The sequence below is a fragment of the Sodiomyces alkalinus genome (genome assembly GCF_003711515.1).
Source record: "Sodiomyces alkalinus F11 unplaced genomic scaffold SODALscaffold_8, whole genome shotgun sequence".
Taxonomy (NCBI): Eukaryota; Fungi; Ascomycota; class Sordariomycetes; order Glomerellales; family Plectosphaerellaceae; genus Sodiomyces; species Sodiomyces alkalinus.
The window spans coordinates 470989-495668 of NW_021167086.1; the positions used below are offsets into that span (position 1 = coordinate 470989).

The following is a 24680-nucleotide window of genomic DNA, read 5'->3' on the forward strand; positions in this document are numbered from 1 at the left end:
ACCATCGTCGGCAGAAGTTACAGGAACTAAGGTACGCGGGGGATCCCGCCCCAGTGACCGGTGCCACCCGCCTGCTCTTTAAAGAGGACAACGATACCCCTCCTCTCTTCCCGTCCACGGCTTCTTTTCCTGGTCTTTCCAGTCTGACCTGGCATTACTGGAACTGTGCGACCAATATAAGAGACGTGTCTGACTCCTACAGGCAAAAGGGTCAGTAGTGAGTGCCAGGGTGATCGCATCTTCACCGCTACATTCCACTATTCGCCGCCCCGTCGCCCGCCGCCCGCCACCCCCTTTTCCCCTTCAACCTCCCGTCTCTCTCCCCTTCGTCTTGTTATTTCTCACCATAACAATGCGTCGAGCCATCTCCCGAGGCATCGCCACCGGTGCAGGCCGCACCTCTCGACTCCCAGCGTCAAGGCCTCTGTTGCTATCATCCTCTTCCTCCTCCGCTTCCGCCGCCATGTCTCGCTCCGGCTCCGGAGCCGTGGCCGCCAGGCGAATCCACGCCACCTCCAAGCACCTGAGCGCCGCCCTCGCCTCCACGGCCGACTCGTACCCGAAAACCCACGAGAAGATTGCCTCCCCCGAGGACACCCCTTACTTCCTCAACAACCAGTTCATCCAGTCCAAGGCCACCCAGTTCATCGACCTCTATGACCCGGCCACCAACAACCTCGTCACCAGGGTACCCCAGATGACCGACGAGGAGCTCCAGGCCGCCGTCGACTCGGCCGAGAAGGCCTTCCCCGCCTGGCGCGCCACCAGCGTCTTGGCGAGGCAGCAGATCATGTTCCGCTTCGTGGCCCTCATCCGCGAGAACTGGGACCGTCTGGCCGCCAGCATCACCCTCGAGCAGGGCAAGACCTTTGCCGATGCCAAGGGTGACGTCCTGCGTGGCATCCAGGTGGCCGAGGCTGCCTGCGGTGCGCCGGAACTCATGAAGGGCGAGGTCCTGGAGGTGGCCAAGGATATGGAGACCAGGAGCTACCGCGAGCCCCTGGGTGTTGTGGCTGCCATCTGCCCCTTCAGTACGTGAAAATCAACAACCCTCTCCCCCCCAACCTTCGCTTTCCATGCATTATTCTTCTTCTTTGTTGCTAACTACATGCCTTTCCTTTTTTCCAGACTTCCCTGCCATGATTCCTCTCTGGAGCATCCCCATCGCTACCGTCACCGGCAATACCCTCATCCTGAAGCCGTCGGAGCGGGACCCTGGCGCGGCCATGATCCTGGCCGAGCTCGTTAAGAAGGCTGGCTTCCCCGACGGCGTCGTGAACATTGTCCACGGAGCGCACCGGACCGTCGACTTCATCCTGGAGGACCCCGCCATCAAGGCCGTCAGCTTTGTCGGCGGCAACAAGGCGGGTGAATACATCTTCAACAAGGGCTCCGCCCACGGCAAGCGCGTGCAGGCCAACCTGGGCGCCAAGAACCACGCCGCCGTCCTGCCGGACTGCAATAAGAACCACTTCCTCAACAGCGTCGTCGGCGCCGCCTTCGGTGCGGCCGGCCAGCGCTGCATGTCGGTCAGCACGCTCGTCATGGTCGGCGAGACCAAGGAGTGGCTCCCCGAGCTGGCCGAGATGGCCAAGCAGCTCAAGGTCGACGGCGGCTTCGAGGAGGGCGCCGACCTCGGCCCCGTCATCTCCCCGCACAGCAAGGAGCGCATCGAGCGCCTCATCCAGTCGGCCGCCGACGAAGGGGCCACCATCCTCCTCGACGGCCGCGGCTACACGCCCGCCAAGTACCCGGACGGCAACTGGGTCGGCCCCACCATCATCACCAACGTCACCCCGGAGATGACCTGCTACCGCGAGGAGATCTTCGGCCCCGTGCTCGTGTGCCTCAACGTCGAGACCCTCGACGAGGCCATGCAGCTCATCAACAAGAACGAGTACGGCAACGGCACCGCCATCTTCACCCGCTCCGGCGCCACCGCCGAGACCTTCCGCCGCGGCATCGAGGCCGGCCAGGTCGGCATCAACGTCCCCATCCCCGTCCCCCTGCCCATGTTCTCCTTCACCGGGAACAAGAAGAGCGTCGCCGGCGGCGGCGCCAACACCTTCTACGGCCGCCCCGGCATCAACTTTTACACCCAGCAGAAGACCGTCACCACTCTGTGGAAGAGCGAGGATGCTGTTGCGCAGAAGGCCGATGTCGCTATGCCCACGCAGTCGTAAGGGGCGAGTAGGAAGCGCATGAAGGAGAGGGGGGAAAAGTAGGAATGTTTTTTTGCTTTGTAGTGACAAACTCCTAAATTTGACCATCCATCTCCCCCATGCCTTGAGGGGGGTTTTCCAAATGGCACAAGGGCAGCTTTTGGATATGTATCATCTTTGGCATCCCGGGGTTTAAGGGGCGCATGAAGTTTGTTTATATCAATACGCAGGACTAGCATGGAATAGTATATACAAAAGGAAAGAGAAAGAAAAAACAATATTCCAAAGAATCTGCAATGACCATGGCAAAGGCTTTATTTACCGACAGCATCATATCCAGAGGCCGTCTTCCTGCGACGAGAGTTCAACAGTGCCGGTTTGCGAGATATCCAATACCATCCACGGACTGGCTGTCACGACCAGGAAGACAACACTATAGGGGTCAGAAGGGGGAAAGCAGTACATTTGTCGTCGAGGTACAGACAGCAAAGAATGGTCAATGAATGGAAAAATCGGCATTCTTCAAGATTGATCACGAGGCTTCGTTTCGTTCTTCGTTTTTTTTAAAAGTGGATTGACATGAATGGCAAACAATCGCACTCACTACCTATGTATGTCCGTAGAGCCATCATAAATTCGATGCCAACCGGTCTTTTGAACCGCAACCCCCAAACTCCCAAGAATGCGCCCTTCCCTCATAGTAAAATGCAGAAGGCGGAAATAATGAGAAAGCCCACAAAACTACAGGGATAACATTGAGGAACCAACTCCGCATTCGTCTGAATCAGCTGACCGTCCTTTTCATACGCATGGCTTTGTTTTTGCAAGCGAGACGTCGTGGATCAATGGAAGGCGGAAAAAAAAAAAGAAGGAAAAAAGAAACAAGGCATGTATGTCTAGACAACCCAGTCAACGTCTTCCCCGGGGCGTGCAAAAGAAATTCATTCAGTAGTCATGGCCATAGGAGTCGTCTCAGCCGCTTCACTGGCCGGCGGTGCGGCCGAGGATGACCTGGTACTGGGAGTCCCGGGCAGCTGCAGGAAGCCGTCGTAATAGCGGTCCAACCAGCGGGCGGCGTCGATACCGGCGTCGTCGACACACGTGTCCCAGCGGCCGACAGACCCCACATAGCCATCTGGCCGGACGTTGACGATGGCGACCTCGCCGGGGCCTAGGCTACCCAGCCACTTGTTGGTACATGTGGAGCCGCGGGTGTCCTGCTCGGGAATGTCGTCGATGTAAAAAGTCCACCTGCAGTCCTGCAAAAGGGCGGGGAGGTCGGAGAGTTCCACATCCTGCTTGGACATGGTTGCTAGGGGAAGGGGTTGATGTTAGCATGGGGTAGGGAGGAGAGCCAAACAAAGTCAAGAACGAGAAAAGGAGGAGGAAAAAGGAAGAGGGGAATGGAGGGGAAAGTACTCACTGACGAGGGCGAAAGTGAAGAGGTGGCTGACAGCAGTGTACCGTTCCGGCCGTGTATACATATCCTCTGGGGAGGGCAGTCGCGGTTGGGCGGCGTAAGAGGCGTTGGCGGCGGCCGACAGCTTGCTTATGAACGAGTTGGGCGCGGCGATGGCCCGGCAGAAAGTCTCGAGGAAAGGGTTCGACGCGTGGACGTCCCACATGAGAATGTAGATCCGGAATTGTCCAAGCATGGGGATGTCAAGTTGGATATCGACGGGATTCGCGTCGATGTAGCGGGTGACCTTGGCCGGAGGTAGGAGACAGCCTGGGCGGACATCTCCCATGATGGCGGGCTGCTCCCCGACGACGTTTAGAGGGCTCTCCGCATACTCGACACCTATGCCGGACATGAAACGGATGTTGGTCTTGAAGTTTTCCGAGAGAGCCTCGGCATCGCCCCCGGCGATCTGGTTGGCGTGTTCGTAATCAAAGTTGACCAGGTCCAGTGCCGTCTTCCGCCTCTCTTCCTCGTAGCTCTCGAGCAGCATGGGCTTGGCGAGGCCGCGCACGGCGAGGTTGAGCTTCCAGGCCAGATTCCACGAATCGTGCATGGAGGTGTTCATGCCCTGGGCAGCCTTGGGAGAATGGGTGTGAGCGGCGTCGCCGGAGAGGAAGGCACGGGTATGCGGGTCGCAAAAACGGCTTGCTACCCTCTGACCGATCTGGTACCGGCCGAACCATTCGATGTATTTCCAATCGACGGTGTAGGGCGCCATGATCTTCTGGGCCCGTCGCATGATAAACTCCTGGCCAAGCTCTCTGCGGTCCACCTTAGGGCCCGATTTGAGCTCAATGTAGAAGCGGGTCATGTTCCTCTCTCGGGGGATAATGAGAATGGACCCGTGCTCTTGGGAGTAGACCAGCGTCTTGGACCAGATGTCGGGGAAGTCGGTGATGAGCTCGCCGTCTAGGACGCCCCAGATGGAGGCTTGCGACAGGCCGATAGCCCGCGCCTCTGGAATACTCTTACGTACTTTAGAGTGAGCACCATCGCCTGTTTGTTTGTTCTTCTTGTGTCAGCACTGGGGCGTGGGATGGCCTTTCACTTGTGTCGTATTTTGCGCGCGGGGTGGGTTTTAATTTTTTTGTTGAAAGAAAAAATAAACCAAAAAAAAAGGAGTAAAACTCACATCCGACGAGGTATTGCGTCAAAAAGGTCTTCCGGTCCTGGGTGACGTTGGTCCGGCAATTGACCCGGAGGGGCCCCGACTTATCCTCTGGCACGTTGTACGACTCGAAGGCGGTGTTCCTGCGAACCTCGACGCCTCGCTTCCTTAGATCGTCAATGAAGAGACTTTCGACCATGCCCTGGTGGACGAGCAGGATGTACGGATCCAAGACATCGATAACTGGGGGGTAATGGACCTCGCGGCCCAGTCGGTGGAGGGGCTCCTCCGGGGTGCTGCGCCAAAAGGAGATATCATAGACGCGAACACCGCGCTGAAGCAGGGGGTGGGCGAGTCGCATCTGTCTAAAGGTCTCGATCGTCTTGGGTTGAAGTCCGTCGGCTCTGCAGGAGGTGAGTCGAGAGAATCAGGTGGTGGAGCCGGAAGGAGAGGGGGAGGGGTTATGGTATGCCCGAAGGCCAAGGGTCAATTACCTTCCCACGGGTGTCTGGTCAGCTCGTTCGTCAATGACCTCGATCTTGATTCCGAAGCGACCCAGATTCGCGGCAAGCATGAGGCCTGCGGGACCGGCACCGACAATGCATACTTGGGCCTCTATCGGGGGGTCGGGGAGGCTGCGGAAGAGGCTGAGGGGATCTACGGCAGTGTCGAAGCCGGGATCGAAACGGCCTGGGGCAATCTGGGGAGGCGAATTTCTCTCCTCCGTGGCGTCGGCCGAGTCCAAGGCGCTGGGTGCCATAGTGGTATTCGGGTGTTTTCCCTCTCTTTTGTCTGGCTTTCCTTTTCTCCCTTTTCCCGTCGTTCTTTCGACGTGTCCAGCTGCCCCGGCTCGTGTCCCTCGAAACTCGAATGTTGTTCCAGTGGTGGGTGAAATACGTCTTGCTTTTGTCGGATATCAAGGCGCATCAGGTAGTGTGCCGGTCGTTGAAATCTTCTCACGCACGCAAAAACGTCACGAGGGCGTGGACTGCAGTATGAAAGGCGCGGGCAGTAGATGGTTGTCTCAGGTTCTCTTAAGTTGCCTGGTTCTTCTAGGTAGAACAATCGATTGTGAGGGGAGCTCTCGAGGGCATGCGACAGGCATATATCGGCACAGAATGACAGTCGTTCGTTCGCTGTCTCTTGTCTGTGAAGGGGCAGCAGCAGCAATGGCAGTAGCAGTGGTAATAGCAGTGGTGGTGGCAGGAGTAGTGGCGGTCGTGACAAGGCAATGAACTGGGTCCGACTTCGAGAGGTCGCAGATGTACGGAGAGCCGTGGCAGCACCGAACACTGGCAGGGAGTCCGAGCGGTAAGTCCGAGGCTGAATTGGCGGGTATGGTATGGTTACGGATATAGGGAATATGTAACATCAAGGATCGAATCACTCTGTAGATGCGACCACTGACGATAGAGAGGCGAGCCAGGTAAGGTACGGGAGCCACACGCGACACCGGAATTGAAGTAAGTTCGGCGTGGAGAACGACAGCCCCGGAGCAGACAAAGGTTCAATGAGACGGGACGCGAGGCGAAGGGAAGGGGAGGATAATTAACGTGACGAGACGATGGAGATGGAGGGAGAGAAAAGAGGGGGGGGAGGGGGGGATGAAAGGCGGAGAGAGGTCACTCCGGAGAGCATTCAGGGTCTGGTCGAGGAGGAGCGACAAAGACCCAGACAGGGGAAGGTGAGACCAGTGAGGTCCTACTTCATACCTTACGAAATAGTGTGGGAGATACCGGGCTACCTACGGTACCCGTATTCGTAATTTACTCGTACTCTACCTTATTGTCCCTCACTATCCAAGCCTATGTACTTCGTAGCATCTCCCCCCCTGGTATACGTACCGAAAGGGAAGGTATATTCGTATGTCATCGGATACTTCGAGACAAGGCATTAAAAATAATCCTTCGGGGCATCTTTAAGTCGCATGGAGACGATGCGAGGGGGAAATGGCATGACCGTGGCCAGGTCAGTAGCGACTCGCAAATAGAGAATGGGCTGATTTTTCCGAGACGCGGCGGGGCCTTCTTCTTTTTCTCTTTTTTTTCTCAAGTCATAACTTTGTTCCGCGGGTGGAGAAGAGACATTGACTGCCGTCCATCAGTGGCCAGTGCGTTCGCACGCGATATCGGCCGAAGTCTTCCGGGCTTCATTCTGGCCTGATGCCATGTGGGACGAAGATAAACGTATCATGATAAGATAGGCAGAGGTGTCTTACCGACCTTGACCTTACGATGTCATTTAAAAGACCCCAGTCAGAGCTTATTAATACTTGTTATCCTACTCCCTGCTACGGGAATTCAACAGGTCGGCATACATTGCTGAGAATGGTACGAGTGTCTCTGGGAGTCGCACTTCTTTCGAGTACTCCGCCAAAGAACAACCCAATATTCCACCCCAGATCCGGGATTGAGGTCTGACTAAGGTATCCCGGGGTGCTTGGCGACGATTAATACTGGTTATATTACTCCGTAGGCATCTAGGTACCCCCACAGCCCAGCTTCACCGCAGTCATCGACCAGCTCTGAGACGACGATACGAGGCTTCGTACCTAGTCAAATTAAAAAGAGGCAATCAGCAAGGCAGATACAGAGCACGAGCGTAGAAGAGTGGCCGAAGAAGAAACCCATAAACTACTTAGCAAAAAGGCGGCGTATGTATGTATTTACAGAGACAAGTCCAAGAGCAAGCAGATTCAGCAGCATTATTTCGAAGCATACTTAAACAAATATACTACTAATATAGGGAGGGTAATAAATAGCCCGCTCTGAACGGCCTAGGGAAACACGTGGAGGATAATAAGATTAGAACGGCGAACGGCGCCTATACTAGACACACGGTTCCGTCAGAGCAAACATAGGACCGCCCATCACTTCGACTATATCTAACCGAACAGGAACACCGTATAAGTGGAAAGGGTAGGAAGCCATAATCTTTTTGTGTTTTCTAGAATAAGATGTGTTCAACTGAGGAATGCGTACTAACCGGCGAATCTTCCCAAGAGTCGAGTCGTCATGGGCAGCACCTCCCGGTTGGACTGGTTATACGCAGCCTTTTGATGTGATCCTCTTATTCGTTTCGAACATGAATTTCGCGCAGACGAGTTCGAGATGCTTCAAGAGCTTGCTTAGCACGTTCTCGTTCTTCCCCGAGCGTTTGATTCTGCTCGTTGTGCGTGTTCTTCTGTAACGTCAAGCAGTCCGTCCAGCTCTTCAACCTGGCTGCCCATGTTGACGACAATACACGTAACACAAGTAGGGCATCTTGCTGAGGACTCTAGACTGTTGTCGAGCGTGGGACGATCCGATGCCTCTAGGGCCATTGTCGCATAACTGGTTACACAGAAGTTGGTTGCACAGGAAGGCGCGATGAGTAAGCGAGGCTGTGTAGGACCAACTCTTTCAACCAACTCCTCAGTATCGCTGCCTAACCCCTCGCGGCACGTTGCATAGAACCGTCCAAAGTTCCGTACGTGAAGTTATCGATTTACCTCGTTGATTAGGTGTATGCCTTCGTGCCACTATCCCCAGACTCTTGCGCATTTATTCCTATCACCTTTGGCATCCCATCCCGGAAAATGGCAACGCCGCGATTCATCTGCGCTGACTGGGCCCCCGATAACACGGCCTGCCAGAAAGCCGGCAACTTCGCCTGCAAGAACTGTTTGCTCGTCGGGGTAAGTTGAACAGACATGCCATCAAAGCAGAGCCTTTTCTCTGAGACACCTTAGTACTGTGGCCCGACCTGCCAAAGATCCCACTGGGCATCTCACAAGGCCGACTGCAAGTCGAACCTACGCAAGGAAACATGGCAGCCCAACTGGGCACTAGAGAACCGACGACCGGCGTTCGTGGGACCGGGACAGCAATTTGGAGGGAAGAAGTACCTCTGGGGCAACATGCCAGCTTTTGATGTATTGAATCTCGAATCCAACGAAGGCGTCGATTATGACGGCCAGTTGAACCTTTTGTTTGCTGGTATGTGCCGTGTGCAGCTTTGGCCCTACTTCGTCAGGCCTTCTGAAGCTAATGCCGTCTTTCCCTCGGCACCATAGCATCTGGCGATCTTCGGAACCTCGTGAAGACCATTGCGCAGCTCCCCGCCAGCTATAGCGGCACTCTTGACGTGACGTTGAACGACCTTGAGCTAGACATCGTGGTGCGCAACGCCATCATGCTTCTCGTCGCCTTCATTGTCGACAACACGGACGACGCAGTCGATTGCATCATACACGTATGGTACTCTGCTCGCATCCGCACATCTCACCTGGAGATTCTCCAGCAGCGAATCCGGCCACTTGTCCAAGAGGTCTGCGATAAAACCAGGGAGAAGGACCCCCGGAGCGTTTGGGAAAGAACATGGACGTTTGGTCAGAACTCCCTGAGGCTTGTGCTTGCGCAGTCGGCGTGGAACCGCTTCTTGTCGTATTTGGATGTGCCACCAGGCTTGGACGCCGAGAAGGCGAATCGGATCCGCCGTGCCGTCACCCTCGCCGAGTCTAGACAGGACTATCGTGACCGGCACTTTCTGTTCCACTCACCTTCTCATCGGATGGCTAAGTATCGGTTCTGGGAAGACGGGCTCTTGCTACCGTTTGGGTCACGACGGGATGAATTCGCCGTGCCGAACCCGTAAGTTGTGGCCCTGTCCGCTTGGATCTTGGATGTACCGCAGAATTGACGTTTTGTAGGACCCTCTTCCAGACCCCTGACGCCTGGCCTCTGTTCGACAATGCCGATCCCCTCAACGGGTGGCTCTTGAAGGACATCTACGCCACCTCAAGCGGGGCGGCGACCGCAGACGTATACGGCAAGATGTTCTACCACGTCCGCGGTATGCTGGAGTCATTTCTTCGCCGCCTGTCCGGTCTCACGGCAAAGTTTCAGCTCCTGCAAGTCAACGCCCTCGAGCTTCCCGAATACCTTGAACTGGACAAGTCTTTCAGCCGAATCGAGGTATGGGATGTTGCTGGTGTCGTTTGGTGGGGGGAGTTTCCTGCCGTTTGACCCGATACTAGAAACATGCCGCGCATACTAGGTCGCAAACATCGCAGACTGTGGCTACGTCGGACCCCATCGCACAGTCGCCCTCATGGCGCGGCTGCTCCAGGAGCCCGCAGTGAACCCGCACGCGACGCTCATCACCCTGTTCATGAACGCCGTCGACGAGAACATGACTCACCAAGACCGGATAGCCGATGCTACGCAGGACAGCCGTTCGAGCAAAGCCTTGCTCAAGTACATTCGGCCGACGGGACCATTGACAATGACGGGCAACTACAACCCTGCCGTCGTCAAATTCTCGTTCGCACGAGATCTCGTGACATCGTATGGCCGATACTTCGATCGGTAAGCGCGCGAGGTGCCCTAGACGGGGTGATCCAAGCTCAGGACATACTAACTGTCTGATTAGATTCATGAAGGAATTCATGTTCGCTGAGCTGGGAGAGATTGTTGGCGCCGCTATGAAGGACAGGCATACGGTCATCGAGAAGTGGCCGTACAGGCTGAGGCTTTCGCCTGGCCAACCAGGGGCGCAGGAGGAGTTTGACCGGGCGCTCGGGGGAGGTCCGTCCAGCAAGGAGCGATACGTGGAGTGGAAGAGGGTGTATCATGTACGACGACGTAGGTTGCTCTGTTGTGAAGCGTGCTACAGTGGCCTCGCACTCGCGGAGTCACGCACTTGCACTTGCGAACAGCGAGAAATGGTCACGCTTTGATTAGTCAGCATCGCCCGGTTTTCTATTTTCTATTGCCCCATAGTGACCGGTGCTTAGTAATAAAGGACTTGCGGAGTAAATACTCAGTGAAAAGTAGCTGATCTAGTTGGTGAAGCTGTTGAACATTGTGTTGAACATATTATCGAAGGTTGCAAGCCTACACCTCGAGCCAGGGAACTATAGATATAGGTAACGTCCTGCCCCTCCATGCAGATCCCTGTCCTGCTTATAATATCTCGTTAGCTACGGCTCGATCGTGTCTCTCATGTTATCCACCTGGAGAGCGCTGTGAGTGTATTCATGTCGCGGCCATAGTGCAACGAAACGCCGTTTAGAAGGCTGGGGAAAGAGGCAGTAGGCTACGGCAGACAATGCATAATCAACGTTACTTATCATTCAACGGAACCGAGTCAAAAGTGGTTGGAAGATCTTGTGGATCAACTTCGATAACGACAGGAACCCACGACGAGTCGGCCGAGCTCAACCTCGGGGGCCATTTTGCTCCAACCAACCTCCCAGAGAACTCCATATATCGTCCGTCGCTAGCTCCATCACTTGGCACCGAGCCATGTTATAACTTCCAAGTTCTGTGTAAGGCTGGGATTACACGATGAGGCACTGAACAGATACGGACACGTTAGCATGCTGCATCAGGCCTGCAGACAGCAGGCCCCCCTATCTAGAGCACGACTTACCTGAATGCCGCACTTGACAACCTTGCAAGCAAAGTTGAAGGCGTCACCTGCGTCGGAGCAGCTGTCGACGCACCTGGCGCAGTTGCTCTGTTCTGGGTTGGGCTGCACGTTGGCGGTGTCGATACCGGCCCTCTCCAGCTGTTCGATGAGAGACTGGAGGTCGATATCCTCGAAGGAGATCTCGTCTCCCTGCCTCTTGTGGACGGCGGGAGTGGCGGCGGCCAACTCGGCGAGAGCGGACAGAAAGACCATAGAGGCCTTCATTTTGGCTGATGAGTTTGGTGTGCAGAAAAGGGGGAGAAAGGGTTGCTATTAAGGTCGGAGGTGTCTTGGCTCTGTGGAAGGTGGTCACAGGCTGTGAAGAGCGGTGGGAAGTGGTCTCTTTTATAATCGATTCTGATGTCGCGTAGATACTGTGATCTCCGTTCAAGATACGTATATTAGACGGACAGGCTCTCTGTGAAGTGGCTTTCTCCTGAAGGGATGAAGTCCACTCCTCGGTGACGATAACTTCGTATTTTTGTCTTAACCCTATGGCCTATTCTTCAACTGCATATCACTTCTTGAGACAAACGATTCGGCCCGCCGTGTGTCCACTGCAGATTATAGACGGCTCTTTTGCGCCCCCGGACTTCAGGTCGGCGAAGCAGGAATGTGAACGACCTTACTATGAAGCAGTTCAGTTCTCACATGCAGTCGGGGGATTTGTTAACTTATTGCGGAGGTTCAACCTAGTCAAGTCATTCTGAGAACCTGACCTCCCGTTGAGAGCGAGTCGACTCTGACCTATAATTCAAAGCCCTCGAGAGGACATTTGGCCTATAGAAAACTGATTTTCAATATGCTCCTCTTTCTCTCTCCCCTTGGATGTCTTTCCATAGGAGGAGCAGAGGTCACCGAAGAATGCGGACGGCATATCAACTGCCGGTAATAGCCACGGCAGATGCCTCCGTCCAAGTAAGGATCGCTGCCCCCATTCCATGACGAGGGAAGGAACCAAAGCGTGAGACAAACTCCACTGGCATGTTGAACTATAGATACGTATCTATATCTGGGCTGAGGGAGATCACGGCAAGCTCAACGCCATTTATTCTTTGTCCTTAGAAAACCCCCTCTCAGATTTGCAGCAAGCGCTGCTTTAAGAGTATATACAGTAAAATCTCATTATACACGCTCATAAACTAGACAATGTCATAGGACCTGGGCTCCTCAGCTCCCGTGTCTGTGGTCTCAGCCCTCGGTCGCCTCCTTCTCGGCATAAAACCTCCCCGGATCCTCCACGACCTGTCTCCCCGAAAACCCCGCCATAAACGACTGACCCTTCGCCCGCACGCGGAGCTGGTACCAATGCGGCAGGGCACGCAGTGCCGAGGCCAAAGTCCCCGCCACGCCAGGGACGACGACATGTCCGCTCCTCCCCGACAAGACCTGGTCGACCACCGCCTCCGCCACGGTCTCCGGCTCCAGCGCCGGCATGAGGAACGGCGAATCGGGCGTCCACCCCTGGAACAGCGGCGTCTTGGCGTACCCCTGGGTGACCAGCACGGTGCGGACGCGCTTGGCGGCGTACCGCGTGGCCAGCTCGGCGGTCAGCCCCTCGTGGAAGGCCAGCGCGGCGGCCTTGGAGGCGCTGTAGTCGACCAGGTCCGGCACGGCGAGGTAGGCGGCCAGCGAGGCGACGGTGACGACCATGCCGTGGTTGGCGGCCACCATGGCGGGGAGGAACTCGCGCGCGGTCCAGTAGTGGGCGAGGGCGTTGACGTCGAAGGTGAAGCGGATGTCGTGTTCGGTGGCGCCGAGGATGGTCTTGCCGCGCGCTACGCCGGCGTTGTTGATTAGGATTGTTGGGTTGCCGACTTGTGCCCGGATCTCGTGGGCTGCTGCGGCTAATTTCTGGGGGGAGGTGATGTCACATTGGAAGTAGTGGATGTTGGGGCCTAGATGGTCAGTATGTGGGGATGGGAGTTCAGCGGCAAAAAAAAGAAAAAAGGAGAGGAGCTCACCAGCTGAGAAAGTCAAGTTGGGCTGGATATCCAATACGGCCACCGTGACGCCCCTATCGGCGAAGAGCCGGGCAATGTGACCGCCAATGCCGCCGGCGCCGCCGGTAACGAGGACGACCTCGCGGGACCAGGTATAGGTGTCGTTGGTCCAGTTGTTGAGGACGCGGGACGAAAGCCAGCGGGTAAACCAGCGGGCGAGTCCGCAGTAGAGGAGCACGCGTAGACGGCGGTAGGCGGTGGGGTGTAGGATGGTGAGGCGACCGCCTTGCTTGGTGTAGCGGGCGAGGAGAACCAAAGGCAAGAGCAAGGCCGGGTTGAGAGCTGTGCGGGCGAACAGCTTGAATATGGGGTCTGCGGTGAGGCCCTCCCGGGGGAGAAGGGCTTTTCGGGGGGGCATGGCGATGGTTGGTCTGAGACGAGGAGAACTTCACGTTCGATTCTTGTCTGGTGAAATCAGAAAGCGACACCGAGAGAAAACTGGTGTGAATGTACGTGGTGTATAAAGTGATTAAAGTGATGAATTAGTTTCGAGCTACACCTGTCATGGTGAGCTTGATCAGAAGGGTCCAAGGGAAAAGCAACAATCTCATATTACGAGCGGGGTTATCAGGGGTGGATATATATAGGTATGTATACCGTACCTACGTTCCATATCCGTACTATTCACTCACCTTGACTCGGGGATGTAAGATAATAAGATAATTATGAGCGACAGTAAATCGATGGGCTTCTTGGCTGCGCAGTAATTATGGCTTGCAGCGCTCAACGTTTCTCGACCCGTCTTACACTAACCCCAGATTCAGTTCGAGGTCCGTGATGGGGAACCCCGCATAATTTCCGTTCTGAGGAGCCAATCAGTTAGAGGGAGGCTCGGTTGCGACAGGCCAAAAGCAAGACGCGGGGAAATCAATGCATGGTTGGAACTTGGAAATAAGGAAATAAGGTAGGTACCTACCTTAGGTAATGCCACCTTGTGTACATTGGCCGGCCGAGTTCGAGAGCCGAAAGGTCGTAGCCGGGCATGTGATAGGGGGCCGTTGCCTTGTACCTATCTTGTATTTGGCAACACAACAGTCGGATCGTTTCTTATTTCGGACACCAGAGTCCGGTGGGATTTGGGTCGTTCTTTTTCTTTTCTTTTCTTTTGCTTTTTGGTATAGACGAGTCGATGAAGATGAGAAGGCATTGGAACAATCGGGTGGGTATCCATTGAAACTGAGAAGACCGACGAACCACCTGTGGTTGTGAAATACGAATAAAGAGAGCTGGTCCATACTCCATCCATCCATCCCAGCCCCTCCTCTCCTCTCCTCCCATTCGAGAAGATCACCTAGAACATGCAAGCCCTCAAAGAACGAACGAATAAACGCCGCTGAAGAGACACAACCAGGTCGCACCACCCCACCAGCTCAATACCCCAGCACCGCTTCCCAGCCCGTCATCCGGCCCTGCCCCGGGCCGCTGACCGAACCCATCTTCCCCGTCCTCCCCGTCTTCCCCGTCCTGCCCGTCTTCCCTGTCCTCACCCTCGCCCTCGCCGTCGGCCCCAGCAATAACCTCAATCTCCGTCGAGTCGCCCGGCGCAAAGAGCACGCCGACCGCATTGGCGCCCTCGACGTCGACCTCCTCGGGCGAGAGCAGCGGGTTACCCAGCGCGTCGCAGTCCGGCCGCCCGTCGTCCTCGTCGATGCGGTTGGTCACTTGGATCGGCACGTCGAAGATGGTGTAGTGGTCTTGGTCGTTGAGACGGAAGTTTTGTCGGATCGAAATCTGGTCACGCGTTAGCCTCCCCTTTCTTCTTCTTTTTTTGTTTTCTCTTTCCTCCACCAAAAAAGAAACTCCTCACATTGTAGATCCCGCGGTCGCTGTCGCTACTCTCCGGCTGGCCGTCGCCTACGAGACAGTCGGGCCACACCCAGTTGATGTGCTTCACGGTGCTGCCGGGCTGTTGCCGCATGATGTCGCCCAGCGTGGCGTTGTTCTCCGTCGCCGTGCCATTGGTGATGGTGAAGTTGCGGCCCGTGACGTAGCTCGATAAAAAGATGGTAATGTTGAAGATATGCGTCGGGCTCTCTGGATCGTAGGGAGGAAGCGGCATCCTGCCGTTGGTCGTCACGTCGAGCGAGATGTGGAGGGTTTCTGGAGAAGGTCGGGTGGCACCGAAAGTTAGCATTACTGCCCGTCGCATTGCTGGTCGCTATTGCGAAGCTTTCCCGTCCATCAGGAAGAGCAACGGGTCATCCAGCCCGTCCGCTCACTCCCCCGCGCTGCTGGACTGACACCAATTGCATGAGAAGGGAAAACGAACCTCCTCCCATGGGCGTGTTTGGTTGAGGGGCATTGAGAATGGCGAGACCGGGGGTGTAGATCTGGCCATTGGAAATGGTGAAGTTTTGCGACGTCGAGTCTTGCGCCGCCGCAAGCAGCGGGAGCAAAGGAGAGAAGGCGAGAAGTGAAGATCGCATCTTGGCCCGTAAAATAAAATAAAAAATATAAATTGATCGAAAGCGGCGAAATTAACGAGCGACGTGAATAAAAATAAAGGAAAGTGAGGTCGTCGGCGTCGGCGTCGGTGACGCAAGAGTCGGGGCGAGCTGCTAGCGGTAATTATCGCATTCCTGGTCTGGGACGCTGGTGACGGCGCGAGGCCCAATAAGTAATTCCTTTGCAGAATGATAACTTTTCGAAAGTACGCGTGGCTAACAGGGGATAGATATATTAGGGATGGGGGGAGGAGGTGGAGATGGAATATATTGCGGCGGCGTCCTTGGTCCTTGGGAAATGAGCTATCGCGGAGCCAACAGTTGCGAAACTAACGAGAGGAAGAAGATGAGCAAAAGTAAACGAAAAGAGGTAAGCTGTGGTTGTTACGGAATCTCAATTGAAGGTATGATACCTAATGCAGAACAAAAGGGATCAGAATATCGGCCAGAGTAAAGGAGAGAGGACCCGTGTGACGACAGAATCCGGATGCAAAGAACACTTGAGACGGGGATTCTTGTTGCCGAAGCATGTCAATGCTAGCTAGCTACAGATCAAAAGCGAGTTTAGAAGTTGCCAAGGGGGCAAGGGGGCAAGGTGCTTGTGGGTGCGGTTTGACGCGAAGCAAGTTTCAGGTTAAAAGGCGGCTCTTGGCTCTGGAAGGGGTTGGAACCCGTCGCAGCGTTTGACGATGCTGTTCATAAAGGAGACAGAGCATCCGTTCCTCCCCAGACCTGCGCTGCCGGCGTGGACGACTTGCAATCTCACCGTCGCCTGGTCTTCTTATATTACCCCACGAGGCGTTTTCTTTGCCAAAGTAGACACGGGATGAAAAAGAATGAGAAGCTTGTACCCTATGTCGCGACAAAAGCATTGTAACGGAGACGGACCGGGTCCTCGGGTCGGTTTGTCGGCAGCCGTTCCGGATAGTGGGGTCCAGAAGGACCATGCAACCGCCTTGATCACCTAAGGTAGGTATGGTATGGCCTCACGAAGATACCTAATCTTGTCTCGAATCAAGGGTTCGTTCTTCATTTCATATAAAGTGTAAGATCGATTCAGGACTTGACCATGCCAATAACAATAAACCCTTCGTTGTTAAGGACGGTCCTCTATTGAGACTGGAGCTTTCTACTCCGTACTGGGTACGAACGAGTACCCGACGTTGATCGAGGTGACCGTGACATATGAAGTACCTTACGCCACAACTCCACAGCTCCACACCAGCCACCCACACATGGTCTGCGCCCTCCGGCAGACAAGGTGCCACGAGAGGTCCTCAACCTCAACCTCAACCTCAACCTTCATCCTTGCCCCTCACAATCACAAGTATCACCCGTACAAATATAGCCGCGTTTAACTCAGTTGACACGACATAACATACTCCAACAGCTATTATAAACCAATTTCTCGTTGTTCTCTTCGTTCGGCTGGTGGGTGGAGCTAATCCGCGACGCATCAGCTCAAGATGGAGGCATCACGCCTCTCATCCTCCACCCGACTCCTCCGTCGTCATATCCTCAATTCTTGTCCCATTCAACTCACCTGGAGCGCCTGCCGATCATCTTCTCGTCACAGTCCCCCCGCGAACCGGCGTTCCCGTCACAGATCCGGCCATGTCGTCGCGACCCGCACCCTGTCCACCACAGCCGCCCACCGCGCCCCCCCTCCTAGCTTGAAGGATTTCCTCAAAATCTCAGATGAAGTTGCGGATGCCGTTGCCACGAACAAGCCCGTCGTTGCCCTCGAGTCCACCATCTACACGCATGGGGCCCTCGGCAACGACCTCGGCCTGGAGGAGATTGTCCGCCAGGGCGGTGCCGTCCCCGCCGTCTGCGGCATCTTGGATGGTCGCCCCACGGTGGGTTTGACGTCGGACGAGGTCGCCCGCATGGTCGAGTCTGGTACTGCGAAGAAGGCTTCGAGGCGTGATATTGCCTACCTTGCTGGTCTGGTAAGCACATGAAAACCCCCCTCCCCTCCATATTTTTTTTCATTCGGGGGAAACTCGTGCCGTATCGTAATCAGGTCTGCCCCATTGCCCCACCCAGTTCATCACTCATCCTATCGGTCAGGGTTTTGTAAACCGCAAGCTCCATGGAGGCACCACCATCGCGGGCACGATGCTTCTCGCTCGTCTCGCCGGCATCCGCGTCTTCGGCACCGGCGGCTTGGGCGGCGTGCACCGCGACGGCGAAAACTCCATGGACATCTCCGCCGACCTGACCGAGCTCGGCCGCACGCGCGTAGCCGTGATCAGCGCCGGGTGCAAGGGCTTCCTCGACATCCCCCGCACCCTGGAGTACCTCGAGACCCAGGGCGCCCTCGTCGCCACCTTCGCCGACCAGAGCCAGAACCAGAACCAACCCGGCTCCGGCTCCGGCTCCGGCGCCGCCGCGGTCGAGTTCCCGGCCTTCTGGGCCCGGTACAGCGGCGTCAAGAGCCCCGCCGTGGTCGAGAGCGAGCGCGACGCCGCGGCCATGATCCTCGCCCAGGAGACGCTCGGCATCGAGTCGGGCATGCTCTTTGCCAACCCCATCCCGGAGGAGCACGCCATCCCGCGGGCCGAGATGGATGCCATCATCGAGACGGCCGTGCGCGAGGCGGCCGAGAAGGGGTTCACCGGCGCGGCGAACACGCCGTACGTCCTGCAGGTCATCCGCGATATGACGGGCGAGCGGAGCACCTTGGCCAACAAGGTCCTGGTGAGGTCGAACGTGGAGCGGGCTACCCGGGTCGCCGTGGAGCTGTCTCGCCTGCTTGCCGGGGAGGAGCCGGCGGGCCCAGCGTCGGCGTAAGTGGAAAAGAGGAGAGAGGAATTTTCTTTTCTGGTGACGAAACCATATTTTTCTTTTTTTTTTTTTTTTTTTTTTTTTTGCATATGAAACGTTAGCACCGCCGTCTGACGCCGTAGATAGACAACAGCAGCAAGAAGAAGAACAGCCGAAGACTCATTTCATTGTCTTTGGGCGCGAAAAGACACCAGTGACACAACCATCAACATCACTCTCGGAACCAGCCAAGGCCGATATCCTAGTGGCCGGATCCGTAGCCGTTGACCTGAGCTGTGACTACCACCCTTTGGCCCATTCCAAGGCCAAGGGCAAAGCGCCTCAGCTCGAGACGTCTAACCCTGCTGCCATCTCCCAGACGGTTGGTGGAGTGGGACATAACGTCGCCCTTGCTGCTCACAGGGTCAGCCAGGACAGCCGGGTCCGTCTCTGTTCCTTGATTGGTGACGATACGTGAGTTCATTTTTTTTTCTTTTTTTCTTCTAGTTCTTTATCTACCTACCTACAGTCTTGGCATCACTCATGGCAACTCAACTCACTGGGACAAAAGTGCAGGGTCAACCGTCGTGAATTCCCTACAAGCCTCTGGACTTGATACAACGTACATCAGGACACTGGGCCATGACTACCACGCGTCAGCCCGCACGGCGCAATACGTAGCCATCAACGACGCCGACAAGAACCTCGTGCTCGCCATGGCCGACATGGGCATCTTCACCAACCACTCCTTCCCCGACTACTGGAAGTCGGCCGTCGCCGGCACGAAGCCCAAGTGGCTCGTCGTCGACGGCAACTGGAACCCGCGCGACATCCGGGCCTGGGTCTCCGCCGGCCGCGCCCACAACTGCAGCGTCGCCTTCGAACCCGTCTCGACCGCCAAATCCGTCGGCCTGTTCGCGCGGGAACACCTGGACGGCACCGGCGTGTTCCCGGCCTGCCCTGCGGTCGACCTGGCGTCGCCCAACCACCACGAGCTGGCGGCCATGTGGGCGGCGGCCAAGGAGAACGGCTTCTTCGACACGCCGCGCTGGTGGGAGGTCGTGGACGCGTTCGGGCTGCTGGGCGCCCGGGACAGGTTCCTGCGGATCACGGCGTCGGCGGAGATCACGGATGCGGGGGTCCCGGTCCAGTGCGTCCAGTTGCTCCCTTACGTCCCGACCATTGTCGCCAAGCTGGGGTCCAGGGGGTGCCTGCTGACGACGGTCCTGGGGCGCGACGACCCCCGGTTGCGGGACGCGCGGGAGGAGGAGTGGATTCTGACCCGGTCGCTGAACGATCATCCTCATGTGGGCGGCATATACATGAGGATGTTCCCGCCGGTGGAGAACGTCGAGGACATTGTGTCGGTGAATGGTGTAGGCGACACGTTCCTCGGGGTTCTTGTTGCCGGGCTGGCGAAGGGGGGGAGGGTTGAGAAGCTGATTGACGTTGCCCAGAAGGGTGCCGTGCTTACGCTCAAGAGTCACGAGTCTGTGAGCCCTGATCTGGGGAGGTTAGAGAGCCAGTTGAGGGAAGCCGTAAAAGCGTCCTGAGGGATGGTCGCGAATCTGCTGCTTTGGCTTAGACCCACTGCTTAGGATACAGGATATTGATCACGGCAGCGAGCTGCATCCATGGGTGAAGGTGCAATGTGAAGTATGGAGCCCAGCCGCATCCAAGGCTAGCCGTCCGCTGTAGTTTATGGCCAATGTAATTTTATAATTTAATACAAGAACGTAGATAGTTAAGAAGGGAATCGAGGTGTCTGAGGTGCATCCGAAGCTTTGGAGTGTCTGGTGAAGGCCAGGTTGTCGTCGCTGTTGGCGAGAAATGAGGCCGACGGAGGGCTATGGAATCTTCACAGACACTGTACCTTGAATAAATCACCGATTCAAGTCATCGTGTCGACACAAGAACATACAATTTACAAGAGTAGCACCTTCGGGCAGTCAGTGTTGGTGGTGATGATGAGTGGATGAGTACGTCCAGGTACGTACCCAGGGGAATTCATGATTAGAGAGCACAGACCACCGTGGCCAACAGATAAATGGAGCATCTCTCAGCCTTGCAGGTATGTCAGGTTTCGATTGGTCACCTAGATGTGACTTGATTTGGCAGCCAATGGGCTAGTCCTCAAGCTCAGCCTGGTGCACTGTGGGATGGAAGGACCAAAAGAAAAAAGAAAGAAAAAAAAGTTCGGAAAATGGGGCAAGTTCACAACCAACTTTGATCGGTCTTCCCACCCGTAACACAAACATTCCACCCACAATGGCAGATCAACAAGACTTTGAGGGCTTCTCTGACGAGTCCTCTGTGGAAGAGGAGGTCAATTCTTCGGAAGACGAGTCAGAACCAGAAATTCTCACCAACCATCAACCAAACAAAACCGTCACAGCCAAGGATGCCGAAGAGGAGGAACTCGAGCGCCTCGTCCTAGGAGATAGACGCACCTTCCGCGACCAACTATTCAACCACGATCCTCTCAGCGACTTGGAACTCCTGGAGAAAAGGCGCCAGCTACAACTTGCCGAACCCGAAGAACCGGGCCTCGAGGACGTGCCCGACACCGACCTCTTCTTTCTCGACACCGCTGCCCCCACCGCCCCCGGCGAACAGGCCGCGCAGGCGAAAGCACAAGACGAGGCGGGCCGAGTCGACGGCGACGCGCCGGCCTGGGAGGACAGCGACGACGAGAGGTTGACCGTGTCGCTGGCCGGCGTGTCGCAGCTGCGGAAACTGCGCATCGCCGAGAGCGAAGACGTCGTCAGCGGAGCCGAGTACGCGAGGAGGTTACGGAGGCAGTACCTCACCCTCCACCCGTTGCCGGCGTGGGCCAAGGCCGCCGAGGGACGTCCGGCGAAGCGGAGACGGAGGTCGTCAGCCACAGGGTCGGATGGCTCGGCGAGCTCGGCGGAAGAAGACGAAGGCGAAGACGAAGACGGCGAAGACCTGGACATGGAAGCGGCGCCCCTGGACCGGTTCATGCGGGACGTCGCCAAACTAGCAGGCACGGCGGGTGCGGGTGCGGGGCAGAAGAGGAAGCTCCGACCGGAGGTCCTCGACATCCAGCGCACGCGACCCTTGGCCGACACGCACAAGGCGGCGGTGAACAACCTCTCGTTCCACCCCTCGTACCCCGTGCTGCTCTCGTCGAGCGTGTCGTCGGTGCTGCTCCTGCACCACATCAACCCGACGGCGCACCCGACGCCGAACCCGCTGCTGACGTCCGTGCAGGCCAAGCTGATCGACGTCCGGCGCGCCGAGTTCCTGTACCCCGCCGGCGAGCAGGTCTTCTTCGCGGGGCGGCGCCGCTACTTCCACAGCTGGCACCTGCAGTCGGGCGTCGTGGAGAAGACGACGCGCATCCAGGGCGGCCACCGCGCGGAACACAAGTCGATGGAGCACTTCCGCCTCAGCCCCTGCGGGCGCTACATGGGCATCGTGGCGTCGACGCGGAAGGGCGGCGGTTTGGTCAATATCGTCAGCGTGGCGTCGAGGCAGTGGGTTGCCGCTGCGAGGCTGGATAGTCGGCACGGCGTGGCGGATTTCGCGTGGTGGAGCACGGGCGAGGGCCTTTCGATCCTGGGACGGGATGGGTCGGTGGGCGAGTATAGTATGGCGGAGCGCAGGTTCCTGGGCGTCTGGCGTGACGAGGGCTGTGTGGGCGGGATTGTCATCGCGCTGGGCGGGCATCAGGGCCCGGGCGTGCTGGGGGATGATCGCTGGGTGGCGGTCGGGTCCAACAGCGGCGTCACCAACATTTACGACCGGAACGAGCTGTTCGTGGCAGGCAGCGGCAATAAGAAAGTGGGAGGCAAGGCTGGCGCCGGTGGCGTGGAGGAGGTGACGATCAAGGCGACCCCGGAGCCGGCACGGCGGTTTGAGCAGCTAGTGACGCCCATCACTGTCCTCGCTTTCTCCCCCGACGGGCAGCTGATGGCGTTTGGGAGCCGGGAGAAGAAGGACGCGCTGCGGTTGGTTCACCTGCCTAGCTGCACCGTGTACCGCAATTGGCCGACGGAGAACACGCCGCTGGGACGCATCACCAGCGTCGCTTTCGGGAGGGGGAGCGACTTGCTGGCGGTGGGGAACGATGCGGGCAAGGTGCGGTTGTGGGACATACGGAGTTGAAAGAGAGAGAAGTCAACTGAAATTATACTGTGGTATTATTAGGGTGAGGCGGCCAGCGGCCTCGGAGCACCCAGGTAGAAAAGGATACTGGACGACAAACTACCAAAATCTTTACATCACATCAACTTCATTTCGGACCCTTTCCCTCGTGTCTGACGTCGCCTTCCTCCCTCTCTTCCTTACCGTCTGTTAGAGCTTCCACCTGGGCCCCCTGTTCTATCGCCCCTCGTCCCGCTTCACTGGTCGGCAACCGAAAAGAATGCCGCCCCACATGGGCAAGGAGCTTCCTCAACGGGCTCCCTGCTGGGATGTTCTTCTTGGGGAAGCTGCTGCCGGTAAGGTGTGTATAGCGTGCAAGGCTACGTTCGCTGGAAAAGTGGACGACGTCCGAGGGCCTGCTCCCTGCTTCGAGGAACTGGGGGATGTTGATCCAGACGGTCCGTAGGGCCTGTTGTGCGCAAAGAACAAAGATAAGAAAAGAAGGTTATCGCGGCACTTCCTGCGCCTCGTTGATAGGTTTATGTTTATGTTTATTCACTTACCTTGCGGCACTGGTTCTTGCTCGTAAAATCACGTTCAAACCCCAGATCGGCCATGAGGCGCTGCCAGTCGCTGAGTGACCCTTCGCCAAAGTAGGCATTGCATAGGGCGAGGAGACGCTGGTTACGAGTCTGGGGACGGCACGCCGGGGAGAGGCTGTTGTCGTTCGGGACCGACACCACGGAAGGTGAGGTCGCCGCCCTTGAACAGGCAGGAGAGGACACCTCCTCCCTTGGCGGCTCGATGCCGAGTTGGCCCGGTGCGCTGTCGCCTCGTTTGTCTCTGTGGGTTTTCACGTCTCTGCCTCCCTCTTCTTCTTCTTCGTCGTGGTGGCTATCCAAGGCGAACATGGAAGAGTCCGACTCGCCACTGGCAATTAGCTGTTCCCAGCCATTCTCATCGTCTTCTGTTTCGTCCACGTTGGTCTTTGTCGCGTTGTCCCGTGTCTTTGCTCCGTTGTCCTGACTCTTTGTTCCGTTGTCGTCCCTGGGGTCGAAAAGGAGGCTGGAGGGGGGTGGGGAAGGTGAATGCCTCCTGCCTTCCTTGTCAGACGGACTGGCCTGCCTGAGGACGAGCAGAGTTGAATGAAGGGGAGTCGTTCGGTTGATGCCGGGGGCCCTGGAGATGGGTTGTGTTGCGACGGCATCTTTATACTCGTCGTTCTTAGGGGCATACGTATGAGCTTCCCCCGAAGCGTTTCCGTTGTCCTTCATGCCGATGGGATCCGCCCGATACTTGGCGAGGCCTTGGACTTATGTTACCCCTGATTCCAGGCACGCACGGAGGGGCAGATGATGGCCGTGTCGCTAACAAGCCCGGGAGTGCCGTGAGGGGCCGGGGAGTACTGATTATACATGTATCCATAGTGTCGAGGCCCATGGCCCATTGCTATGCTGACGTCACGAGTGATCAAGTCTATACCTCTCTCGTATCGTAGCGCTGGGGTTGCTGACTTTCGGCTCTTGTTCTTACTTGGCGGGGTTGGGGTTGGTGTAAGCTATGTAAGTAAACGCGTATAAAGGCGTCGTGGAGGTGGTAGAGAGAAAGGAACGAAGATGTGGCTTTGGCCGTGGCTGTGGCGTGCACGCCAAAGTGGCCTCCTGAAATCTTGCAAGTCCGGTAATAGTAAATAACATCAGAGAACCAAACCATCCTGCGACACCGAGGGGATGATGGGTGGTGGGTTAGAAACTCTGCTGTCAGGGTACAGTGCCTCGAAAACCATGGAACTGTACTTCATAGGTACACAGTACACATTACCTTATGAAATACAAAGATACGAAGACGTACTGTACCGGCCATCACGTGGTGCTCTCGCCTCGTTCTAGCCTTCTAGGGCATGGGATCATTCATCAGTCGAAGCGACTCAAAATCTTGCCACAAAAACAAAACACATCAACCGCATCGACCGCATCGACCGCATCGACCGCCTTGCTACCAAACCAAACCTGACTAACCAAATAACCTACCAGGGAACCAGCTACAATACGGATAGACCCGACGAGCGCCCCCTCTCGAGAGGTAAAACGGGCCCCGAAACTCAACTCGGCGCCTGGCAAGCGCCGAACTATCACTATCTATTCAGCCCCATCAGCGACCCGCTGGACT

General features: G+C 56.5%; 8 protein-coding genes across 8 annotated transcripts; 3 read left to right on the forward strand and 5 right to left on the reverse strand.

The window, feature by feature from the left end:
• Positions 1–463: 463 nt before the first annotated feature.
• On the forward strand, positions 464–2183 carry SODALDRAFT_325402 (methylmalonate-semialdehyde dehydrogenase; the record flags this gene model as incomplete). The annotated part of the gene is made up of 2 exons (XM_028609978.1): positions 464–1031; positions 1129–2183. 2 exons carry the CDS (start codon positions 464–466, stop codon positions 2181–2183), a joined length of 1623 nt encoding a protein of 540 aa, XP_028464625.1.
• A 701-nt stretch (positions 2184–2884) lies between these two features.
• On the reverse strand, positions 2885–5624 carry SODALDRAFT_207844 (hypothetical protein). Its single transcript, XM_028607252.1, has 4 exons — positions 5227–5624; positions 4757–5136; positions 3586–4620; positions 2885–3474 (listed from the first exon to the last, which is right to left on the reverse strand). Exons 1-4 carry the CDS (start codon positions 5490–5492, stop codon positions 3104–3106), a joined length of 2052 nt encoding a protein of 683 aa, XP_028464626.1. The 5' UTR covers positions 5493–5624; the 3' UTR covers positions 2885–3103.
• Positions 5625–7995: 2371 nt separating this feature from the next.
• On the forward strand, positions 7996–10527 carry SODALDRAFT_298432 (hypothetical protein). The gene is made up of 6 exons (XM_028608841.1): positions 7996–8408; positions 8463–8709; positions 8787–9363; positions 9423–9687; positions 9770–10080; positions 10145–10527. Exons 1-6 carry the CDS (start codon positions 8310–8312, stop codon positions 10449–10451), a joined length of 1806 nt encoding a protein of 601 aa, XP_028464627.1. The 5' UTR covers positions 7996–8309; the 3' UTR covers positions 10452–10527.
• Positions 10528–10614: 87 nt separating this feature from the next.
• Positions 10615–11676, reverse strand: SODALDRAFT_335024 (hypothetical protein). The gene has a single exon (XM_028612365.1). The coding sequence runs from the start codon at positions 11408–11410 to the stop codon at positions 11102–11104; it is 309 nt and encodes a 102-aa protein (XP_028464628.1). The 5' UTR covers positions 11411–11676; the 3' UTR covers positions 10615–11101.
• Positions 11677–12200: 524 nt separating this feature from the next.
• Positions 12201–13869, reverse strand: SODALDRAFT_335025 (NAD(P)-binding protein). The gene is made up of 2 exons (XM_028612366.1): positions 13150–13869; positions 12201–13083 (listed from the first exon to the last, which is right to left on the reverse strand). The coding sequence occupies exons 1-2, from the start codon at positions 13544–13546 to the stop codon at positions 12377–12379; spliced, it is 1104 nt and encodes a 367-aa protein (XP_028464629.1). The 5' UTR covers positions 13547–13869; the 3' UTR covers positions 12201–12376.
• Positions 13870–14496: 627 nt separating this feature from the next.
• SODALDRAFT_280706 (hypothetical protein) lies at positions 14497–15322 on the reverse strand (the record flags this gene model as incomplete). Its single annotated transcript, XM_028608252.1, has 2 exons — positions 14497–14919; positions 14996–15322. The coding sequence occupies 2 exons, from the start codon at positions 15320–15322 to the stop codon at positions 14497–14499; spliced, it is 750 nt and encodes a 249-aa protein (XP_028464630.1).
• A 1776-nt stretch (positions 15323–17098) lies between these two features.
• SODALDRAFT_345501 (hypothetical protein) lies at positions 17099–22674 on the forward strand (the record flags this gene model as incomplete). The annotated part of the gene is made up of 7 exons (XM_028613208.1): positions 17099–17141; positions 17280–17584; positions 17706–18424; positions 18549–18875; positions 18973–19914; positions 20597–20646; positions 20677–22674. 7 exons carry the CDS (start codon positions 17099–17101, stop codon positions 22530–22532), a joined length of 4242 nt encoding a protein of 1413 aa, XP_028464631.1. The 3' UTR covers positions 22533–22674.
• A 220-nt stretch (positions 22675–22894) lies between these two features.
• On the reverse strand, positions 22895–23886 carry SODALDRAFT_208037 (hypothetical protein). Its single transcript, XM_028607253.1, has one exon. It carries the CDS (start codon positions 23783–23785, stop codon positions 23063–23065), a length of 723 nt encoding a protein of 240 aa, XP_028464632.1. The 5' UTR covers positions 23786–23886; the 3' UTR covers positions 22895–23062.
• Between the last annotated feature and the right edge of the window lie 794 nt (positions 23887–24680).

What these genes read in the sequence shown, in the direction of transcription:
- SODALDRAFT_207844 (XM_028607252.1), bottom strand. Translation starts at nt 5,492, where the DNA reads ATGGCACCCAGCGCCTTGGACTCGGCCGACGCCACGGAGGAGAGAAAT. An exon ending in GACCAGACACCCGTGGGAAG is followed by an intron (nt 5,137 to 5,226) that starts GTAATTGACCCT and finishes CACCTCCTGCAG; the next exon opens with AGCCGACGGACTTCAACCCA. An exon ending in GACGCAATACCTCGTCGGAT is followed by an intron (nt 4,621 to 4,756) that starts GTGAGTTTTACT and finishes ACAAACAAACAG; the next exon opens with GCGATGGTGCTCACTCTAAA.
- SODALDRAFT_298432 (XM_028608841.1), top strand. Translation starts at nt 8,310, where the DNA reads ATGGCAACGCCGCGATTCATCTGCGCTGACTGGGCCCCCGATAACACG. An exon ending in AGAACTGTTTGCTCGTCGGG is followed by an intron (nt 8,409 to 8,462) that starts GTAAGTTGAACA and finishes GAGACACCTTAG; the next exon opens with TACTGTGGCCCGACCTGCCA. An exon ending in TATGGCCGATACTTCGATCG is followed by an intron (nt 10,081 to 10,144) that starts GTAAGCGCGCGA and finishes CTGTCTGATTAG; the next exon opens with ATTCATGAAGGAATTCATGT.
- SODALDRAFT_335024 (XM_028612365.1), bottom strand. Translation starts at nt 11,410, where the DNA reads ATGAAGGCCTCTATGGTCTTTCTGTCCGCTCTCGCCGAGTTGGCCGCC.
- SODALDRAFT_335025 (XM_028612366.1), bottom strand. Translation starts at nt 13,546, where the DNA reads ATGCCCCCCCGAAAAGCCCTTCTCCCCCGGGAGGGCCTCACCGCAGAC. An exon ending in CAACTTGACTTTCTCAGCTG is followed by an intron (nt 13,084 to 13,149) that starts GTGAGCTCCTCT and finishes CTGACCATCTAG; the next exon opens with GCCCCAACATCCACTACTTC.
- SODALDRAFT_208037 (XM_028607253.1), bottom strand. Translation starts at nt 23,785, where the DNA reads ATGAAGGACAACGGAAACGCTTCGGGGGAAGCTCATACGTATGCCCCT.